General features: G+C 42.1%; 1 protein-coding gene across 1 annotated transcript; it reads left to right on the top strand.

Annotated features, from left to right (window-relative positions):
- The first annotated feature begins 197 nt into the window (after window positions 1–197).
- On the top strand, window positions 198–13,050 carry LOC117317081 (methylthioacryloyl-CoA hydratase-like). The gene is made up of 7 exons (XM_033871868.1): window positions 198–309; window positions 1,385–1,558; window positions 6,518–6,612; window positions 8,353–8,497; window positions 8,711–8,860; window positions 11,376–11,549; window positions 12,907–13,050. Exons 1-7 carry the CDS (start codon window positions 234–236, stop codon window positions 12,984–12,986), a joined length of 894 nt encoding a protein of 297 aa, XP_033727759.1. The 5' UTR covers window positions 198–233; the 3' UTR covers window positions 12,987–13,050.
- The last annotated feature ends 5,395 nt before the right edge of the window (window positions 13,051–18,445 follow it).

Below are 18,445 nucleotides of genomic sequence, written 5' to 3'. Positions count from 1 at the left end.
TGCTCACCACAGACATCATTTTCAGAATTAATATAACAAAGTATTGAACGTTAATGAATATGTTTTTAAATATCTTAAATATTTCATTGACACATATACAAAACACATTATTTCTGAATCGATATATAATTTTAAAAACTTAACTTAAATATCCGGTATTGTTATATACCGTTTTCTATATTAGTTTTACCTTTATTTCTACTTTCGCTTTGCTGTCCTGGCCGGTGTACGTTATGTTGCGAGCACGGTTGGCTGGGTACATAAGTTCATCAATGTCTAAAATATCTCACCGATTTGCTTCTGATATAGGTAATCATCACAGGGGCTCGGTTTCGGGATTTTGAGTAACATAGCGATTTTTAGAAGGTAGCAGAATGTATATGAATACTGAATTCAAAATGCTGTTGTTAACGCATGTACATGTAGATAATGTACAATGTATGTTAGTAAAAATCCCGAACCCGAGCCCCTGTGTTAATCATATGATTGTAGGACATTGGAACCAAAGACAGATACTATTAACTGTAAGAGTCAGAACAGAGGCCAGAACTGTCATACATATACAGTCAATGTCCATGGCCATGTGCAATTTTATCTGTGTCTTTTTTTTTTATCAGAGTTATATATAGTTGTCCAAACAGTTCAAAACTTATGTTTTCTCTACTCTCTGTCCACTGTATCATTACTCTAACAATCGAATACCACCAGACCACGGTATGGGAGAAGTGTAAGGGACTAGCTGCGACTGCACCATTCGCCGTGATGTCAACAGCAACTAAAAAAACATGACAAAATAAGTTTTAATCTCAAATCACCAAACTTTATTAACCGCAGTGTACACTATAAGTGGCACATTTCGACAACGGTCTTGAATTTTGTAACAACATTAACAGCTATGGTCATTATCAAGAAACATCGATCTATTGTCAACCTTGAATAATTCGAAGTCCCGCTGTTTCGAAGTTTTTCTGTTAGTCCCTTGAACTTCGAAACATCGAAGTTTGACTGTAACATTATTGTGATGTATTAAATAATTGACGAAATATGATTATTGCTGCGAGAGAAAACATTTGAGTTGAAATTAGCCGGTCTTATTTTGAAAACGTTAGGAATATGGAATTTATTGAACTCGTCCACTAAAAGCACAAGAAGTCGCTTGTCGGCCAATTTATTATCTGACGTTACGTTATGGTGACGACTGTGACTAATTAAGACACCTGTCATAAATTTCTCAGCATGCAACCTTCTAACGTTGGAGTGATCTCTCAAGGAGAGGCTTGTGAAAATATCGAATATAATATTAAACTTTTAGTAACCCCATGTGACATTCTGATATTCGTGTACAATTGTATATCCTTTTAAGATTATGATTATTACTTTGTAGTCAGTAATACTGTGAGAGTGGAGGTTTTGAGAGACAAACATGTTTGTTTGATCGAGATTGTTCGGCCAGAGGTGAGAAATGCTGTGGATCCTCCTACTGCTAAGGCTCTGTACACAGCCTTCCGCGAATTTAACGAAGACGACGAGTCTAATGTGGCTGTACTGCATGGCGCAGGTAAAGAAACAATAAATTAAAATGTTGCCATTTTTTTTTATATATATATTATCTAATGTATTATTTTGTCATGGTATTTAATTGTGTATGTGTTCTCTAATAATAAGTATCAGTGACATCCAGATAAAGGATAAGGGGGTGCGTTCGCTATGGCAGTAAGGACTCTACATTGATAAGATATTAACGTCCTCTTCCCGTACGCGTCCTCAGGCCGTAATAAAGGACGCTGGGCCCGGTAATAATGACAAGTCTTCTCTCCGTACTCGTCCTCAGGCCGTAATAAAGGACGCTAGGACCCGGTAATAATGACAAGTCTTCTCTCCGTACTCGTCCTCAGGCCGTGATAAAGGACGCTAGGCCCGGTAATAATGACAAGTCTTCTCTCCGTACTCGTCCTCAGGTCGTAATAAAGGACGCTAGGCCCGGTAATAATGACAAGTCTTCTCTCCGTACTCGTCCTCAGGCCGTAATAAAGGACGCTAGGCCCGGTAATAATGACAAGTCTTCTCTCCGTACTCGTCCTCAGGCCGTAATAAAGGACGCTAGGCCCGGTAATAATGACAAGTCTTCTCTCCGTACTCGTCCTCAGACCGTAATAAAGGACGCTAGGCCCGGTAATAATGACAAGTCTTCTCTCCGTACTCGTCGTCAGGCCGTAATAAAGGACGCTAGGCCCGGTAATAATGACAAGTCTTCTCTCCGTACTCGTCCTCAGGCCGTAATCAAGGACGCTAGGCCCGGTAATAATGACAAGTCTTCTCTCCGTACTCGTCCCCATGCCGTAATAAAGGACGCTAGGCCCGGTAATAATGACAAGTCTTCTCTCCGTACTCGTCCTCATGCCGTAATAAAGGACGCTAGGCCCGGTAATAATGACAAGTCTTCTCTCCGTACTCGTCCTCAGGCCGTAATAAAGGACGCTAGGCCCGGTAATAATGACAAGTCTTCTCTCCGTACTCGTCCTCAGACCGTAATAAAGGACGCTAGGCCCGGTAATATTGACAAGTCTTCTCTCCGTACTCGTCCTCAGGCCGTAATAAAGGACGCTAGGCCCGGTAATAATGACAAGTCTTCTCTCCGTACTCGTCCTCAGGCCGTAATAAAGGACGCTAGGCCCGGTAATAATGACAAGTCTTCTCTCCGTACTCGTCCTCAGGCCATTAATAAAGGACGCTAGGCCCGGTAATATTGACAAGTCTTCTCTCCGTACTCGTCGTCAGGCCGTAATAAAGGACGCTAGGCCCGGTAATAATGACAAGTCTTCTCTCCGTACTCGTCCTCAGGCCGTAATAAAGGACGCTAGGCCCGGTAATAATGACAAGTCTTCTCTCCGTACTCGTCCTCGGGCCGTAATAAAGGACGCTAGGCCCGGTAATAATGACAAGTCTTCTCTCCGTACTCGTCCTCAGGCCGTAATAAAGGACGCTAGGCCCGGTAATAATGACAAGTCTTCTCTCCGTACTCGTCCTCAGGCCGTAATAAAGGACGCTAGGCCCGGTAATAATGACAAGTCTTCTCTCCGTACTCGTCCTCAGACCGTAATAAAGGACGCTAGACCCGGTAATAATGACAAGTCTTCTCTCCGTACTCGTCCTCACGCCGTAATAAAGGACGCTAGGCCCGGTAATAATGACAAGTCTTTTCTCCGTACTCGTCCTCAGGCCGTAATAAAGGACGCTAGGCCCGGTAATAATGACAAGTCTTCTCTCCGTACTCGTCCTCAGGCCGTAATAAAGGACGCTAGGCCCGGTAATAATGACAAGTCTTCTCTCCGTACTCGTCCGCAGGCCGTAATAAAGGACGCTAGGCCCGGTAATAATGACGTGTCTTCTCTCCGTACTCGTCCTCAGGCCGTAATAAAGGACGCTAGGCCCGGTAATAATGACAGGTCTTCTCTCCGTACTCGTCCTCAGGCCGTAATAAAGGACGCTAGGCCCGGTAATAATGACAAGTCTTCTCTCCGTACTCGTCCTCAGGCCGTAATAAAGGACGCTAGGCCCGGTAATATTAACAAGTCTTCTCTCCGTACTCGTCCTCAGGCCGTAATAAAGGACGCTAGGCCCGGTAATAATGACAAGTCTTCTCTCCGTACTCGTCCTCAGACCGTAATAAAGGACGTTAGGCCGGGTAATAATGACAAGTCTTCTCTCCGTCCTCAGGCCGTAATAAAGGACGCTAGGCCCGGTAATAATGACAAGTCTTCTCTCCGTACTCGTCCTCAGACCGTAATAAAGGACGCTAGGCCCGGTAATAATGACAAGTCTTCTCTCCGTACTCGTCCTCAGACCGTAATAAAGGACGCTAGGCCCGGTAATAACGACAAGTCTTTTCTCCGTACTCGTCCTCAGGCCGTAATATAGGACGCTAGGCCCGGTAATAATGACGTGTCTTCTCTCCGTACTCGTCCTCAGACCGTAATAAAGGACGCTAGGCCCGGTAATAATGACAAGTCTTCTCTCCGTACTCGTCCTCAGACCGTAATAAAGGACGCTAGGCCCGGTAATAATGACAAGTCTTCTCTCCGTACTCGTCCTCAGGCCGTAATAAAGGACGCTAGGCCCGGTAATAATGACGTGTCTTCTCTCCGTACTCGTCCTCGGGCCGTAATAAAGGACGTTAGGCCCGGTAATATTGACAAGTCTTCTCTCCGTACTCGTCCTCAGACCGTAATATAGGACGCTAGGCCCGGTAATAATGACAAGTCTTCTCTCCGTACTCGTCCTCAGGCCGTAATAAAGGACGCTAGGCCCGGTAATATTAACAAGTCTTCTCTCCGTACTCGTCCTCAGACCGTAATAAAGGACGTTAGGCCGGGTAATAATGACAAGTCTTCTCTCCGTCCTCAGGCCGTAATAAAGGACGCTAGGCCCGGTAATAATGACAAGTCTTCTCTCCGTACTCGTCCTCAGACCGTAATAAAGTACGCTAGGCCCGGTAATAACGACAAGTCTTTTCTCCGTACTCGTCCTCAGGCCGTAATATAGGACGCTAGGCCCGGTAATAATGACAAGTCTTCTCTCCGTACTCGTCCTCAGACCGTAATAAAGGACGCTAGGCCCGGTAATAATGACAAGTCTTCTCTCCGTACTCGTCCTCAGACCGTAATAAAGGACGCTAGGCCCGGTAATAATGACAAGTCTTCTCTCCGTACTCGTCCTCAGGCCGTAATAAAGGACGCTAGGCCCGGTAATAATGACGTGTCTTCTCTCCGTACTCGTCCTCGGGCCGTAATAAAGGACGCTAGGCCCGGTAATAATGACAAGTCTTCTCTCCGTACTCGTCCTCAGGCCGTAATAAAGGACGCTAGGCCCGGTAATAATGACAAGTCTTCTCTCCGTACTCGTCCTCAGGCCGTAATAAAGGACGCTAGGCCCGGTAATAATGACGTGTCTTCTCTCCGTACTCGTCCTCGGGCCGTAATAAAGGACGCTAGGCCCGGTAATAATGACGTGTCTTCTCTCCGTACTCGTCCTCAGGCCATTAATAAAGGACGCTAGGCCCGGTGATAATGACAAGTCTTCTCTCCACTACGTAACAAAAACACAAATTGACATTTCCTGTACTAGAAAATAACAGTCCGTTTTTATATTGTAATGATCCGATGCCCCGACATGCGACACATAAGATTTGTACACGGAGTAATTCTATGACTTGTACCAATGTGCTGCCCTGAAAGAATACATAAAATTGAAATTAATATCCATATTATATAGATCACATATGTAATAAATAGGATGACTTCGACTGTCTCTTAGCGAACACATCCGGTATACATATTCGTGTGCTCTTGCATAACTGAGTGCGAGTGTACGAGGGATGATTGATATGCTGTGAGCCTCGTATTGAAGGAGGTACTCAATGATGTTCTTTTAAGTCCTACTATTCTGTGACTTTAAAGGGCCGTGCACTCAAGGACTGGTCTCATTTGGCTAGTTTATGTCGACGAGGTAGTACTCTAAAGTAAACAAGACAAGCGACATTTGCTAAATGGACAAAATCGGTGAAAGAGCAATGATCCAATATTTCCATCAAAAAAGGTTAAATACCTAAGGATATCATAATGATATGGTAGCAACACTAGGTAAAGATGTCCCTTCATATGCTACAGTGAAAAGGTGGATGGCAGAATTTAAATCTTTGCCATCTACAACTCAACCTTCCACTTAACAGGTGGCTGAAGCGTCGGCTATCTCTACTCCTGCCGTCTGCCGTAGAATATATCATATTGGGATCTTGGGATCATGTGACCAAATGGGTTTTCTCTTGGTTCTCCTGCCCTCCCACTCCACATACTAAAGCATTAATGAAACGGGCCGTAGCGTGCTATGACATCGTCAGCTGAAAGGCCTAAATGGCGTTATAGCGGACGTAAAACCGTTAAATAAAAATAAATAAATAAATGCTATGACAGCCATGCTTCTACTAGGACCAACACCATGTATTACCCACTCGCGACGGCCTCGCGAGGGCCTCGTGACGAAGATGGGGATACATCGCTAATTTCAGGATAAAGAGGCGATTCAAAAGATATTATGATATCTAACTATACAGTTATTTTTGTATCCAAATCAAACTTTTAAATCACATTTCTATGATATAACCATGTATATGACCCTATCAATGTTGTCCCTATCAATGTTGACCCTATCAATGTTGTCCTTGATGGGCATCTCTGTGATATAACCATGTATATGACCCTATCAATGTTGTCCCTATCAATGTTGTCCTAGACATTTCTATGATATAACCATGTATATGACCCTATCAATGTTGTCCGTATCAATGTTGTCCCTATCAATGTTGTCCGTATCAATGTTGTCCCTATCAATGTTGTCTCTATCAATGTTGTCCCTATCAATGTTGTCCCTATCAATGTTGTCCCTATCAATGTTGTCCGTATCAATGTTGTCCCATTCAATGTTGTCCGTATCAATGTTGTCTCTATCAATGTTGTCCTAGGTGGACATTTCTGTGCTGGCTATGACCTGAAGGCCTTGTCTACATCTGACGGTACAGGAATTGAACCACCAGATGTATCGGACGTCGGACCCATGGTGAGTAGTTTATACCATCTTACAAATTGTCTTCTTTGGTGTTTTTCTCTCTTCAGTGTCAAACATCGGATCCATGGTAAAATTCGACCATTGTTGATATATGTTGGTAAATGTATGTTGTAGGTCCTACAGGACTGAGGCTGACTAAGCCGGTCAGATCTGATATATGTTGGTATGTTGTAGGGCCCAACACGACTGTGACTGACTAAGCCGGTCAGATCTGATATATGTTGGTATGTTGTAGGGTCCGACACGACTGAGGATGACTAAGCCGGTCAGATCTGATATATGTTGGTATGTTGTAGGGTCCGACACGACTGAGGATGACTAAGCCGGTCATTTCCTCTATATCTGGGTATGTTGTATGGTCCGACACGGCTGTGACTGACTTAGCCGGTCATTGCTGCTATATCTGGGTATGTTGTAGGGTCCGACACGACTGAGGCTGACTAAGGCGGTCATTGCTGCTATATCTGGTTATGTTGTAGGGTCCGACATGACTGAGGCTGACTAAGCCGGTCATTGCCTCTATATCTGGGTATGTTGTAGGGTCATTTCCTCTATATCTGGGTATGTTGTAGGGTCCGACACGACTGAGGCTGACTAAGCCGGTCATTGCCGCTATATCTGGGTATGTTGTAGGGTCCGACACGACTGAGGCTGACTAAGGCGGTCATTGCTGCTATATTTGGGTATGTTGTAGGGTCCGACACGACTGAGGTTGACTAAGCCGGTCATTGCTGCTATATTTGGGTATGTTGTAGGGTCCGACACGACTGAGGCTGACTTAGCCGGTCATTGCTGCTATATCTGGGTATGTTGTAGGGTCCGACACGACTGAGGCTGACTAAGCCGGTCATTGCCTCTATATCTGGGTATGTTGTAGGGTCCGACACGACTGAGGCTGACTAAGCCTGTCATTGCCTCTATATCTGGGTATGTTGTAGGGTCCGACACGACTGAGGCTGACTAAGCCGGTCATTGCCGCTATATCTGGGTATGTTGTAGGGTCCGACACGATGGTGACTGACTAAGCCGGTCATTGCCTCTATATCTGGGTATGTTGTAGGGTCCGACACGGTTGAGGCTGACTAAGCCGGTCATTTCCTCTATATCTGGGTATGTTGTAGGGTCCGACACGACTGAGGCTGACTAAGCCGGTCATTGCTGCTATATCTGGGTATGTTGTAGGGTCCGACACGACTGAGGCTGACTAAGCCGGTCATTGCTGCTATATCTGGGTATGTTGTAGGGTCCGACACGGCTGAGGCTGACTAAGCCGGTCATTGCTGCTATATCTGGGTATGTTGTATGGTCCGACACGGCTGAGGCTGACTAAGCCGGTCATTGCTGCTATATCTGGGTATGTTGTAGGGTCCGACACGACTGAGGCTGACTAAGCCGGTCATTTCCTCTATATCTGGGTATGTTGTTGGGTCCGACGCGACTGAGGCTGACTAAGCCGGTCATTGCTGCTATATCTGGGTATGTTGTAGGGTCCGACACGGCTGAGGCTGACTAAGCCGGTCATTGCTGCTATATCTGGGTATGTTGTAGGGTCCGACACGACTGCGGCTGACTAAGCCGGTCATTTCCTCTATATCTGGGTATGTTGTTGGGTCCGACGCGACTGAGGCTGACTAAGCCGGTCATTGCTGCTATTTCTGGGTATGTTGTAGGGTCCGACACGACTGGGGCTGACTAAGCCGGTCATTGCTGCTATATCTGGGTATGTTGTAGGGTCCGACACGACTGAGGCTGACTAAGCCGGTCATTGCCGCTATATCTGGGTATGCCGTGGCTGGAGGACTAGAGCTTGCCCTCATGTGTGACCTCCGAGTGGTAGACCAGTCAGCTGTAATGGGTGTCTTCTGTCGCCGATTTGGTATGTTTAGTAGCTTGATTGCTCCATACAGGTGATATTGCTGATGTTTCCCGTAGGTCTCTGGATGTATACAGTTACATATATTAATCTAATTACAGGTGTGTCTATTTACTATTTACTATGTTAGTCTAATTACAGGTGTGTCTATTTACTATGTTAATCTAATTACAGGTGTGTCTATTTACTATTTACTATATGTTAATCTTATTACAGGTGTACCTCTGATTGACGGTGGGACTGTTCGCCTTCCTCACCTGATTGGGTTGTCTCGAGCACTGGACCTCATACTGACCGGACGACCAGTGGAGGCACAAGAGGCCCTCACTATAGGATTGGCCAACAGAGTTGTACCTACAGGGACAGGTAAATCACAACAGGGTCATACATACAGGAACAGGTAAATTACAACAGGGTTGTACCTACAGGAACAGGTAAATTACAACAGGGTTGTACCTACAGGAACAGGTAAATTACAACAGGGTTATACCTACAGGGACAGGTAAATTACAACAGGGTCTTAACTACAGGGACAGGTAAATTACAACAGGGTCTTAACTACAGGGACAGGTAAATTACAACAGGGTCTTAACTACAGGGACAGGTAAATTACAACAGGGTCTTAACTACAGGGACAGGTAAATTACAACAGGGTTTTAACTACAGGGACAGGTAAATTACAACGAGGTTGTACCTACATGAACAGGTAAATTACAACAGGGTTGTACCTACAGGGACAGGTGAATCACCAGGAGGTATGATTTTATATCATCATTTTCTAACAATACTATTACACATATATGTAGCAGCAGGATATTTCGTTTTATTTTATCCTTATGTTACAATGATAATATTAGCAGGATATACCGTTTGATATCATCCGTGTATAACAATGATAACATTAGCAGGATATACCGTTTAATATCATCCTTGTATAACAATGATAACATTAGCAGGATATACCGTTTAATATCATCCTTGAATAACAATGATAACATTAGCAGGATATACCGTTTAATATCATCCGTGTATAACAATGATAACATTAGCAGGATATACCGTTTGATATCATCCTTGTATAACAATGATAACATTAGCAGGATATACCGTTTAATATCATCCGTGTATAACAATGATAACATTAGCAGGATATACCGTTTAATATCATCCTTGTATAACAATGATAACATTAGCAGGATATACCGTTTAATATCATCCTTGTATAACAATGATAACATTAGCAGGATATACCGTTTAATATCATCCGTGTATAACAATGATAACATTAGCAGGATATACCGTTTAATATCATCCTTGAATAACAATAATATTAGCAGGATATACCGTTTGATATCATCCGTGTATAACAATGATAACATTAGCAGGATATACCGTTTAATATCATCCTTGTATAACAATGATAACATTAGCAGGATATACCGTTTAATATCATCCGTGTATAACAATGATAACATTAGCAGGATATACTGTTTAATATCATCCTTGAATAACAATGATAACATTAGCAGGATATACCGTTTAATATCATCCGTGTATAACAATGATAACATTAGTAGGATATACCGTTTAAAAACATCCTTGTATAACAATGATAACATTAGTAGGATATACCGTTTGATATCATCCTTGTATAACAATGATAACATTAGCAGGATATACCGTTTAATATCATCCTTGTATAACAATGATAACATTAGTAGGATATACCGTTTGATATCATCCTTGTATAACAATGATAACATTAGTAGGATATACCGTTTGATATTATCCGTGTACATGTATAACAATGATAACATTAGTAGGATATACCGTTTGATATCATCCTTGTATAACAATGATAACATTAGCAGGATATACCGTTTGATATCATCCGTGTCTAACAATGATAACATTAGCAGGGTATACCGTTTAATATCATCCTTGTATAACAATGATAACATTAGCAGGATATACCGTTTAATATCATCCTTGTATAACAATGATAACATTAGCAGGATATACCGTTTGATATCATCCGTGTATAACAATGATAACATTAGCAGGATATACCGTTTAATATCATCCTTGTATAACAATGATAACATTAGCAGGATATACCGTTTGATATCATCCGTGTACATGTATAACAATGATAACATTAGCAGGATATACCGTTTGATATCATCCGTGTATAACAATGATAACATTAGCAGGATATACTGTTTGATATCATCCGTGTATAACAATGATAACATTAGCAGGATATACCGTTTAATATCATCCTTGTATAACAATGATAACATTAGCAGGATATACCGTTTAATATCATCCTTGTATAACAATGATAACATTAGCAGGATATACCGTTTAAAAACATCCTTGTATAACAATGATAACATTAGTAGGATATACCGTTTGATATCATCCGTGTATAACAATGATAACATTAGCAGGATATACCGTTTAATATCATCCTTGTATAACAATGATAACATTAGCAGGATATACCGTTTAATATCATCCTTGTATAACAATGATAACATTAGCAGGATATACCGTTTGATATCATCCGTGTATAACAATGATAACATTAGCAGGATATACCGTTTGATATCATCCGTGTATAACAATGATAACATTAGCAGGATATACCGTTTAATATCATCCTTGTATAACAATGATAACATTAGCAGGATATACCGTTTAATATCATCCTTGTATAGCAATAATATTAGCAGGAGATACCATTTAAAAACATCCTTGTATAACAATAATATTAGCAGGATATACCGTTATATATTATCCTCGTGTAACAATGATAAATACATGTTAAAGGAGGTACAATGTATTACAGTTATAGATAAAGATGTTTTCACCACAGCTCTGGAAGCAGCTATCAGCCTTGCAGAAGACATTGCCCAGTTTCCACAGGGATGTATGAGGACGGACCGGTCCTCTGCCCTCCACAACATGTACACTGCCGACGGTTTGGAGGCGGCCCTCGCACACGAGTTCTCTAATGGTATCAAAGTCGTTCAGGAGGAGAGTATTCCAGGTAAACCTCACATAAAACCTGGCTATATTGACGTATTTGTCTTTGTTTAGGAGGAGAGCATTCCAGGTAAACCTCAAATAGAACCTAGCTCTATTGACGTATTTATCCTGTACAGCCATAAAGGGTTGTAATATCAATTAATGACTGTGTTCAATTTTTAAGTTGATGAATAGAAAATACAATTGTACCAACAATTTACTCTGGTTTTTTCAAAGAAACAATCAAGTTACTTTAATGTCAAAAATGCGAATCATGCTTACAAAATAGAATTATCTATATTCATACAGAATAAATACTGTAAATCATGGTTGTTCTTGACGTTAATTATCAGAATAATAATGCTAGACCTACCGTTCTGTATTTTTTTTATCTCCTCGGTCTTTAAAAATGGTAGTTGCTACTCCTGCTTAGCGCTCAGTATTTTGGGAGTGGGACTAGTGGTTTGCCTGTTGTCAGTATAATGTGACAGGTGGGGTGTCCTGCTGTTGTCTTCGGCTGAATGCTTCAGCGATGTAGCAATATACATCGGCAAAAGTTCTGGACTATCACAAGGAGACTTAACACAGACATACCACAGCCTGCAAAAACACACGTGCGCACTCACCACACGCCACTCACCACACGCATGTACATATGTACATTTATTTCGCACGCACGGAAGGTGGTCCTTGAATGACCGTAGCTGTTGATAGGATGTTAAACAATAAACTTAACCAAACCATGTTTTATAATGATTGAATAGTTATATTAATTAACCTTTAACTAAATGGATGTGTCTGATATCAAAGAAATCAAAAATCATGTCTTACCTGTAGATTTCCCCCCCGTCCAACATTTACGATAAAGTGACGTTTGTCATGTAGTCTTTCTGATGTGCACACAAGGTTACTCTATCAAAATGAAGAATTGGAAATATCAATTGTTTGTATTGCCCCTTTTTTGAGTTTGGTTTTGTTGTTGTTTTGTTTTTTGTTTTTAAATCTAACACAACAATTATGTGCGATAAAAATAATTGAATAACCGTAAACCAACTTATTTTCGCATTTTTATACCTAACGGCGTTTTTTTAGCAGTTTTTATTTTGCGATTTACATTAATAAATGGCCTACAGTGCCTGTTTTTGAAGCTATTTCTCTGGAATTTAAGTCGCCCGGGAACGCGCGAAAATTAATCGCACGCGGAAATAAGTTGGTTTACTGTATAATCATATCCTGTACCGAGGCTGTTTATTAAATATCCTTATAACTAGATTACATAAATACTAAGAGCATACATATTTCACATATGATAACAATGTGAAAGGTGTTTAATCAGATGAGAAATTATCAACGGATGTATATATATTTTATTTTAACAGGAGCAACGTCATTTGCGAAAGGAGTAGGCAGACATGGCAACTTCAAAAAGACTAAGACAGATCCGTCATCAAAGTTATGAGATACATCCTGTGTATACCTCTTACTTACTGTGATATACAATAAATATACAATTATATGCCGTACATCTGATCGTTCAACTGTTCCTCAATAAGACGCATAAAATCATATACGCTAACCTATGTTTTTGAGCGATTTGGATCGGGAACCCTAGATCAAACTATCTTTGGTGAGGCTACATCAAAAAAAGGCAAACTCTGGTGATATGGCGTCTATACAGGTAGCCAGGGTATATAAAACAGACTGGTGATATGGCGTCCATACAGGTAGTCGGGGTATATAAAACAGACTGGTGATGTGACGTCCATACAGGTAGTCGGGGTATATAAAACAGACTCTGGTGATGTGACGTCCATACAGGTAGTCAGGGTATATAAAACAGACTGGTGATGTGACGTCCATACAGGTAGTCAGGGTATATAAAAAAAAACTGGTGATGTGACGTCCATACATGTAGTCAGGGTATATAAAACAGACTCTGGTGATGTGACGTCCATACAGGTAGTCAGGGTATATAAACAGACTCTGGTGATGTGACGTCCATACAGGTAGTCAGTGTATATAAAACAGACTCTGGTGATGTGACGTCCATACAGGTAGTCAGGGTATATAAAACAGACTCTGGTGATGTGACGTCCATACAGGTAGTCAGGGTATATAAAACAGACTCTGGTGATGTGACGTCCATACAGGTAGTCAGGGTATATAAAACAGACTGGTGATGTGACGTCCATACAGGTAGTCAGTGTATATAAAACAGACTGGTGATGTGACGTCCATACAGGTAGTCAGTGTATATAAAACAGACTGGTGATATGACGTCCATACAGGTAGTCAGGGTATATGAAACAGACTGGTGATGTGACGTCCATACAGGTAGTCGGGGTATATAAAACAGACTGGTGATGTGACGTCCATACAGGTAGTCAGGGTATATAAAACAGGCTGGTGATGTGACGTCCATACAGGTAGTCAGGGTATATAAAACAGACTGGTGATGTGACGTCGATACAGGTAGTCAGGGTATATAAAACAGACTCTGGTGATGTGACGTCCATACAGGTAGTCAGGGTATATAAAACAGACTGGTGATGTGACGTCCATATAGGTAGTCAGTGTATATAAAACAGACTGGTGATGTGACGTCCATACAGGTAGTCAGTGTATATAAAACAGACTGGTGATGTGACGTCCATACAGGTAGTCGGGGTATATAAAACAGACTGGTGATGTGACGTCTATACAGGTAATCAGGGTATATAAAACAGACTCTGGTGATGTGACGTCGATACAGGTAGTCAGGGTATATAAAACAGTCTCTGGTGATGTGACGTCCATACAGGTAGTCAGGGTATATAAACAGACTCTGGTGATGTGACGTCCATACAGGTAGTCAGGGTATATAAAACAGACTGGTGATGTGACGTCCATACAGGTAGTCAGTGTATATAAAACAGACTGGTGATGTGACGTCCATACAGGTAGTCAGTGTATATAAAACAGACTGGTGATATGACGTCCATACAGGTAGTCAGTGTATATAAAACAGACTGGTGATGTGACGTCCATACAGGTAGTCAGTGTATATGAAACAGACTGGTGATATGACGTCCATACAGGTAGTCAGGGTATATGAAACAGACTGGTGATGTGACGTCCATACAGGTAGTCGGGGTATATAAAACAGACTGGTGATGTGACGTCCATACAGGTAGTCAGGGTATATAAAACAGACTGGTGATGTGACGTCCATACAGGTAGTCAGGGTATATATAACAGACTGGTGACGTGACGTCCATACAGGTAGTCAGGGTATATAAAACAGACTCTGGTGATGTGACGTCGATACAGGTAGTCAGGGTATATAAAACAGACTGGTGACGTGACGTCCATACAGGTAGTCAGGGTATATAAAACAGACTCTGGTGATGTGACGTCGATACAGGTAGTCAGGGTATATAAAACAGACTGGTGACGTGACGTCCATACAGGTAGTCGGGGTATATATAACAGACTGGTGACGTGACGTCCATACAGGTAGTCAGGGTATATATAACAGACTGGTGACGTGACGTCCATACAGGTAGTCGGGGTATATAAAACAGACTGGTGATGTGACGTCCATACAGGTAGTCGGGGTATATAAAACAGACTGGTGATGTGACGTCCATACAGGTAGTCAGTGTATATAAAACAGACTCTGGTGATGTGACGTCCATACAGGTAGTCAGGGTATATAAAACAGACTGGTGATGTGACGTCCATACAGGTAGTCAGGGTATATAAAACAGACTGGTGATGTGACGTCCATACAGGTAGTCAGGGTATATAAAACAGACTCTGGTGATGTGACGTCCATACAGGTAGTCAGGGTATATAAAACAGACTCTGGTGATGTGACGTCCATACAGGTAGTCAGGGTATATAAAACAGACTGGTGATGTGACGTCCATACAGGTAGTCAGGGTATATAAAACAGACTGGTGATGTGACGTCCATACAGGTAGTCAGGGTATATAAAACAGACTCTGGTGATGTGACGTCCATACAGGTAGTCAGGGTATATAAAACAGACTGGTGATGTGACGTCCGTACATGTAGTCAGGGTATATAAAACAGACTCTGGTGATGTGACGTCCATACAGGTAGTCAGGGTATATAAAACAGACTGGTGATGTGACGTCCATACAGGTAGTCAGGGTATATCAAACAGACTGGTGATGTGACGTCCATACAGGTAGTCAGTGTATATAAAACAGACTGGTGATGTGACGTCCATACAGGTAGTCAGGGTATATAAAACAGACTGGTGATGTGACGTCCATACAGGTAGTCAGGGTATATAAAACAGACTGGTGATTTGATATCCATACAGGTTATCAGGGTATATAAAACAGTCTGGTGATGTGACGTCCATACAGGTAGTCAGGGTATATAAAACAGACTGGTGATTTGATGTCCATACAGGTTATCAGGGTATATAAACCAGACTGGTGATGTGACGTCCATACAGGTAGTCAGGATATATAAAACAGACTGGTGATGTGACGTCCATACAGGTAGTCAGTGTATATAAAATAGACTGGTGATGTGACGTCCATACAGGTAGTCAGGGTATATAAAACAGACTGGTGATGTGACGTCCATACAGGTAGTCAGGGTATATAAAACAGACTGGTGATGTGACGTCCATACAGGTAGTCAGGGTATATAAAACAGACTGGTGATGTGACGTCCATACAGGTTGTCAGGGTATATAAAACAGACTCTGGTGATGTGACGTCCATACAGGTAGTCAGGGTATATCAAACAGACTGGTGATGTGACGTCCATACAGGTAGTCAGGGTATATAAAACAGACTCTGGTGATGTGACGTCCATACAGGTAGTCAGGGTATATAAAACAGACTCTGGTGATGTGACGTCCATACAGGTAGTCAGGGTATATAAAACAGACTGGTGATGTGACGTCCATACAGGTAGTCAGGGTATATAAAACAGAGTGGTGATGTGACGTCCATACAGGTTGTCAGGGTATATAAAACAGACTGGTGATGTGACGTCCATACAGGTAGTCAGGGTATATAAAACAGACTCTGGTGATGTGACGTCCGTACAGGTAGTCAGTGTATATAAAACAGAGTGGTGATGTGACGTCCATACAGGTTGTCAGGGTATATAAAACAGACTGGTGATGTGACGTCCATACAGGTAGTCAGGGTATATAAAACAGACTCTGGTGATGTGACGTCCATACAGGTAGTCAGGGTATATAAAACAGACTGGTGATGTGACGTCCATACAGGTAGTCAGTGTATATAAAACAGACTGGTGATGTGACGTCCATACAGGTAGTCAGGGTATATAAAACAGACTGGTGATGTGACGTCCATACAGGTAGTCAGGGTATATAAAACAGACTCTGGTGATGTGACGTCCATACAGGTAGTCAGGGTATATAAAACAGACTCTGGTGATGTGACGTCCATACAGGTAGTCAGGGTATATAAAACAGACTGGTGATGTGACGTCCATACAGGTAGTCAGTGTATATAAAACAGACTGGTGATGTGACGTCCATACAGGTAGTCAGGGTATATAAAACAGACTGGTGATGTGACGTCCATACAGGTAGTCAGGGTATATAAAACAGACTCTGGTGATGTGACGTCCATACAGGTAGTCAGGGTATATAAAACAGACTGGTGATGTGACGTCGATACAGGTAGTCGGGGTATATAAAACAGACTGGTGATGTGACGTCCATACAGGTAGTCAGGGTATATAAAACAGACTGGTGATGTGACGTCCATACAGGTAGTCGGGGTATATAAAACAGACTGGTGATGTGACGTCCATACAGGTAGTCAGTGTATATAAAACAGACTGGTGATGTGACGTCCATACAGGTAGTCAGGGTATATAAAACAGACTGGTGATGTGACGTCCGTACATGTAGTCAGGGTATATAAAACAGACTGGTGATGTGACGTCCATACAGGTAGTCAGTGTATATAAAACAGACTGGTGATGTGACGTCCATACAGGTAGTCAGGGTATATAAAACAGACTCTGGTGATGTGACGTCCATACAGGTAGTCAGGGTATATAAAACAGACTGGTGATGTGACGTCCATACAGGTAGTCAGGGTATATAAAACAGACTGGTGATGTGATGTCCATACAGGTAGTCAGGGTATATAAAACAGACTGGTGATGTGACGTCCATACAGGTAGTCAGGGTATATAAAACAGACTCTGGTGATGTGACGTCCATACAGGTAGTCAGTGTATATAAAACAGACTGGTGATGTGACGTCCATACAGGTAGTCAGGGTATATAAAACAGACTGGTGATGTGACGTCCATACAGGTAGTCAGGGTATATAAAACAGACTCTGGTGATGTGACGTCCATACAGGTAGTCAGGGTATATAAAACAGACTGGTGATGTGACGTCCATACAGGTAGTCAGGGTATATAAAACAGACTGGTGATGTGATGTCCATACAGGTAGTCAGGGTATATAAAACAGACTGGTGATGTGACGTCCATACAGGTAGTCAGGGTATATAAAACAGACTCTGGTGATGTGACGTCCATACAGGTAGTCAGTGTATATAAAACAGACTGGTGATGTGACGTCCATACAGGTAGTCAGGGTATATAAAACAGACTGGTGATGTGACGTCCGTACATGTAGTCAGGGTATATAAAACAGACTGGTGATGTGACGTCCATACAGGTAGTCAGGGTATATAAAACAGACTGGTGATGTGATGTCCATACAGGTAGTCAGGGTATATAAAACAGACTGGTGATGTGACGTCCATACAGGTAGTCAGGGTATATAAAACAGACTCTGGTGATGTGACGTCCATACAGGTAGTCAGTGTATATAAAACAGACTGGTGATGTGACGTCCATATAGGTAGTCAGGGTATATAAAACAGACTGGTG

The sequence above is a fragment of the Pecten maximus genome, chromosome 18, assembly GCF_902652985.1.
Source record: "Pecten maximus chromosome 18, xPecMax1.1, whole genome shotgun sequence".
Lineage (NCBI taxonomy): Eukaryota > Metazoa > Mollusca > Bivalvia > Pectinida > Pectinidae > Pecten > Pecten maximus.
This window is presented reverse-complemented; position numbering and strand designations above follow the sequence as displayed.

Coding starts and splice junctions, on each gene's coding strand:
- LOC117317081 (XM_033871868.1), top strand. CDS start 234: ATGTTGCGAGCACGGTTGGCTGGGTACATAAGTTCATCAATGTCTAAA. Junction 8,498..8,710: donor TGTCTTCTGTCGCCGATTTG/GTATGTTTAGTA, acceptor ATCTTATTACAG/GTGTACCTCTGATTGACGGT. Junction 11,550..12,906: donor TCAGGAGGAGAGTATTCCAG/GTAAACCTCACA, acceptor TTATTTTAACAG/GAGCAACGTCATTTGCGAAA.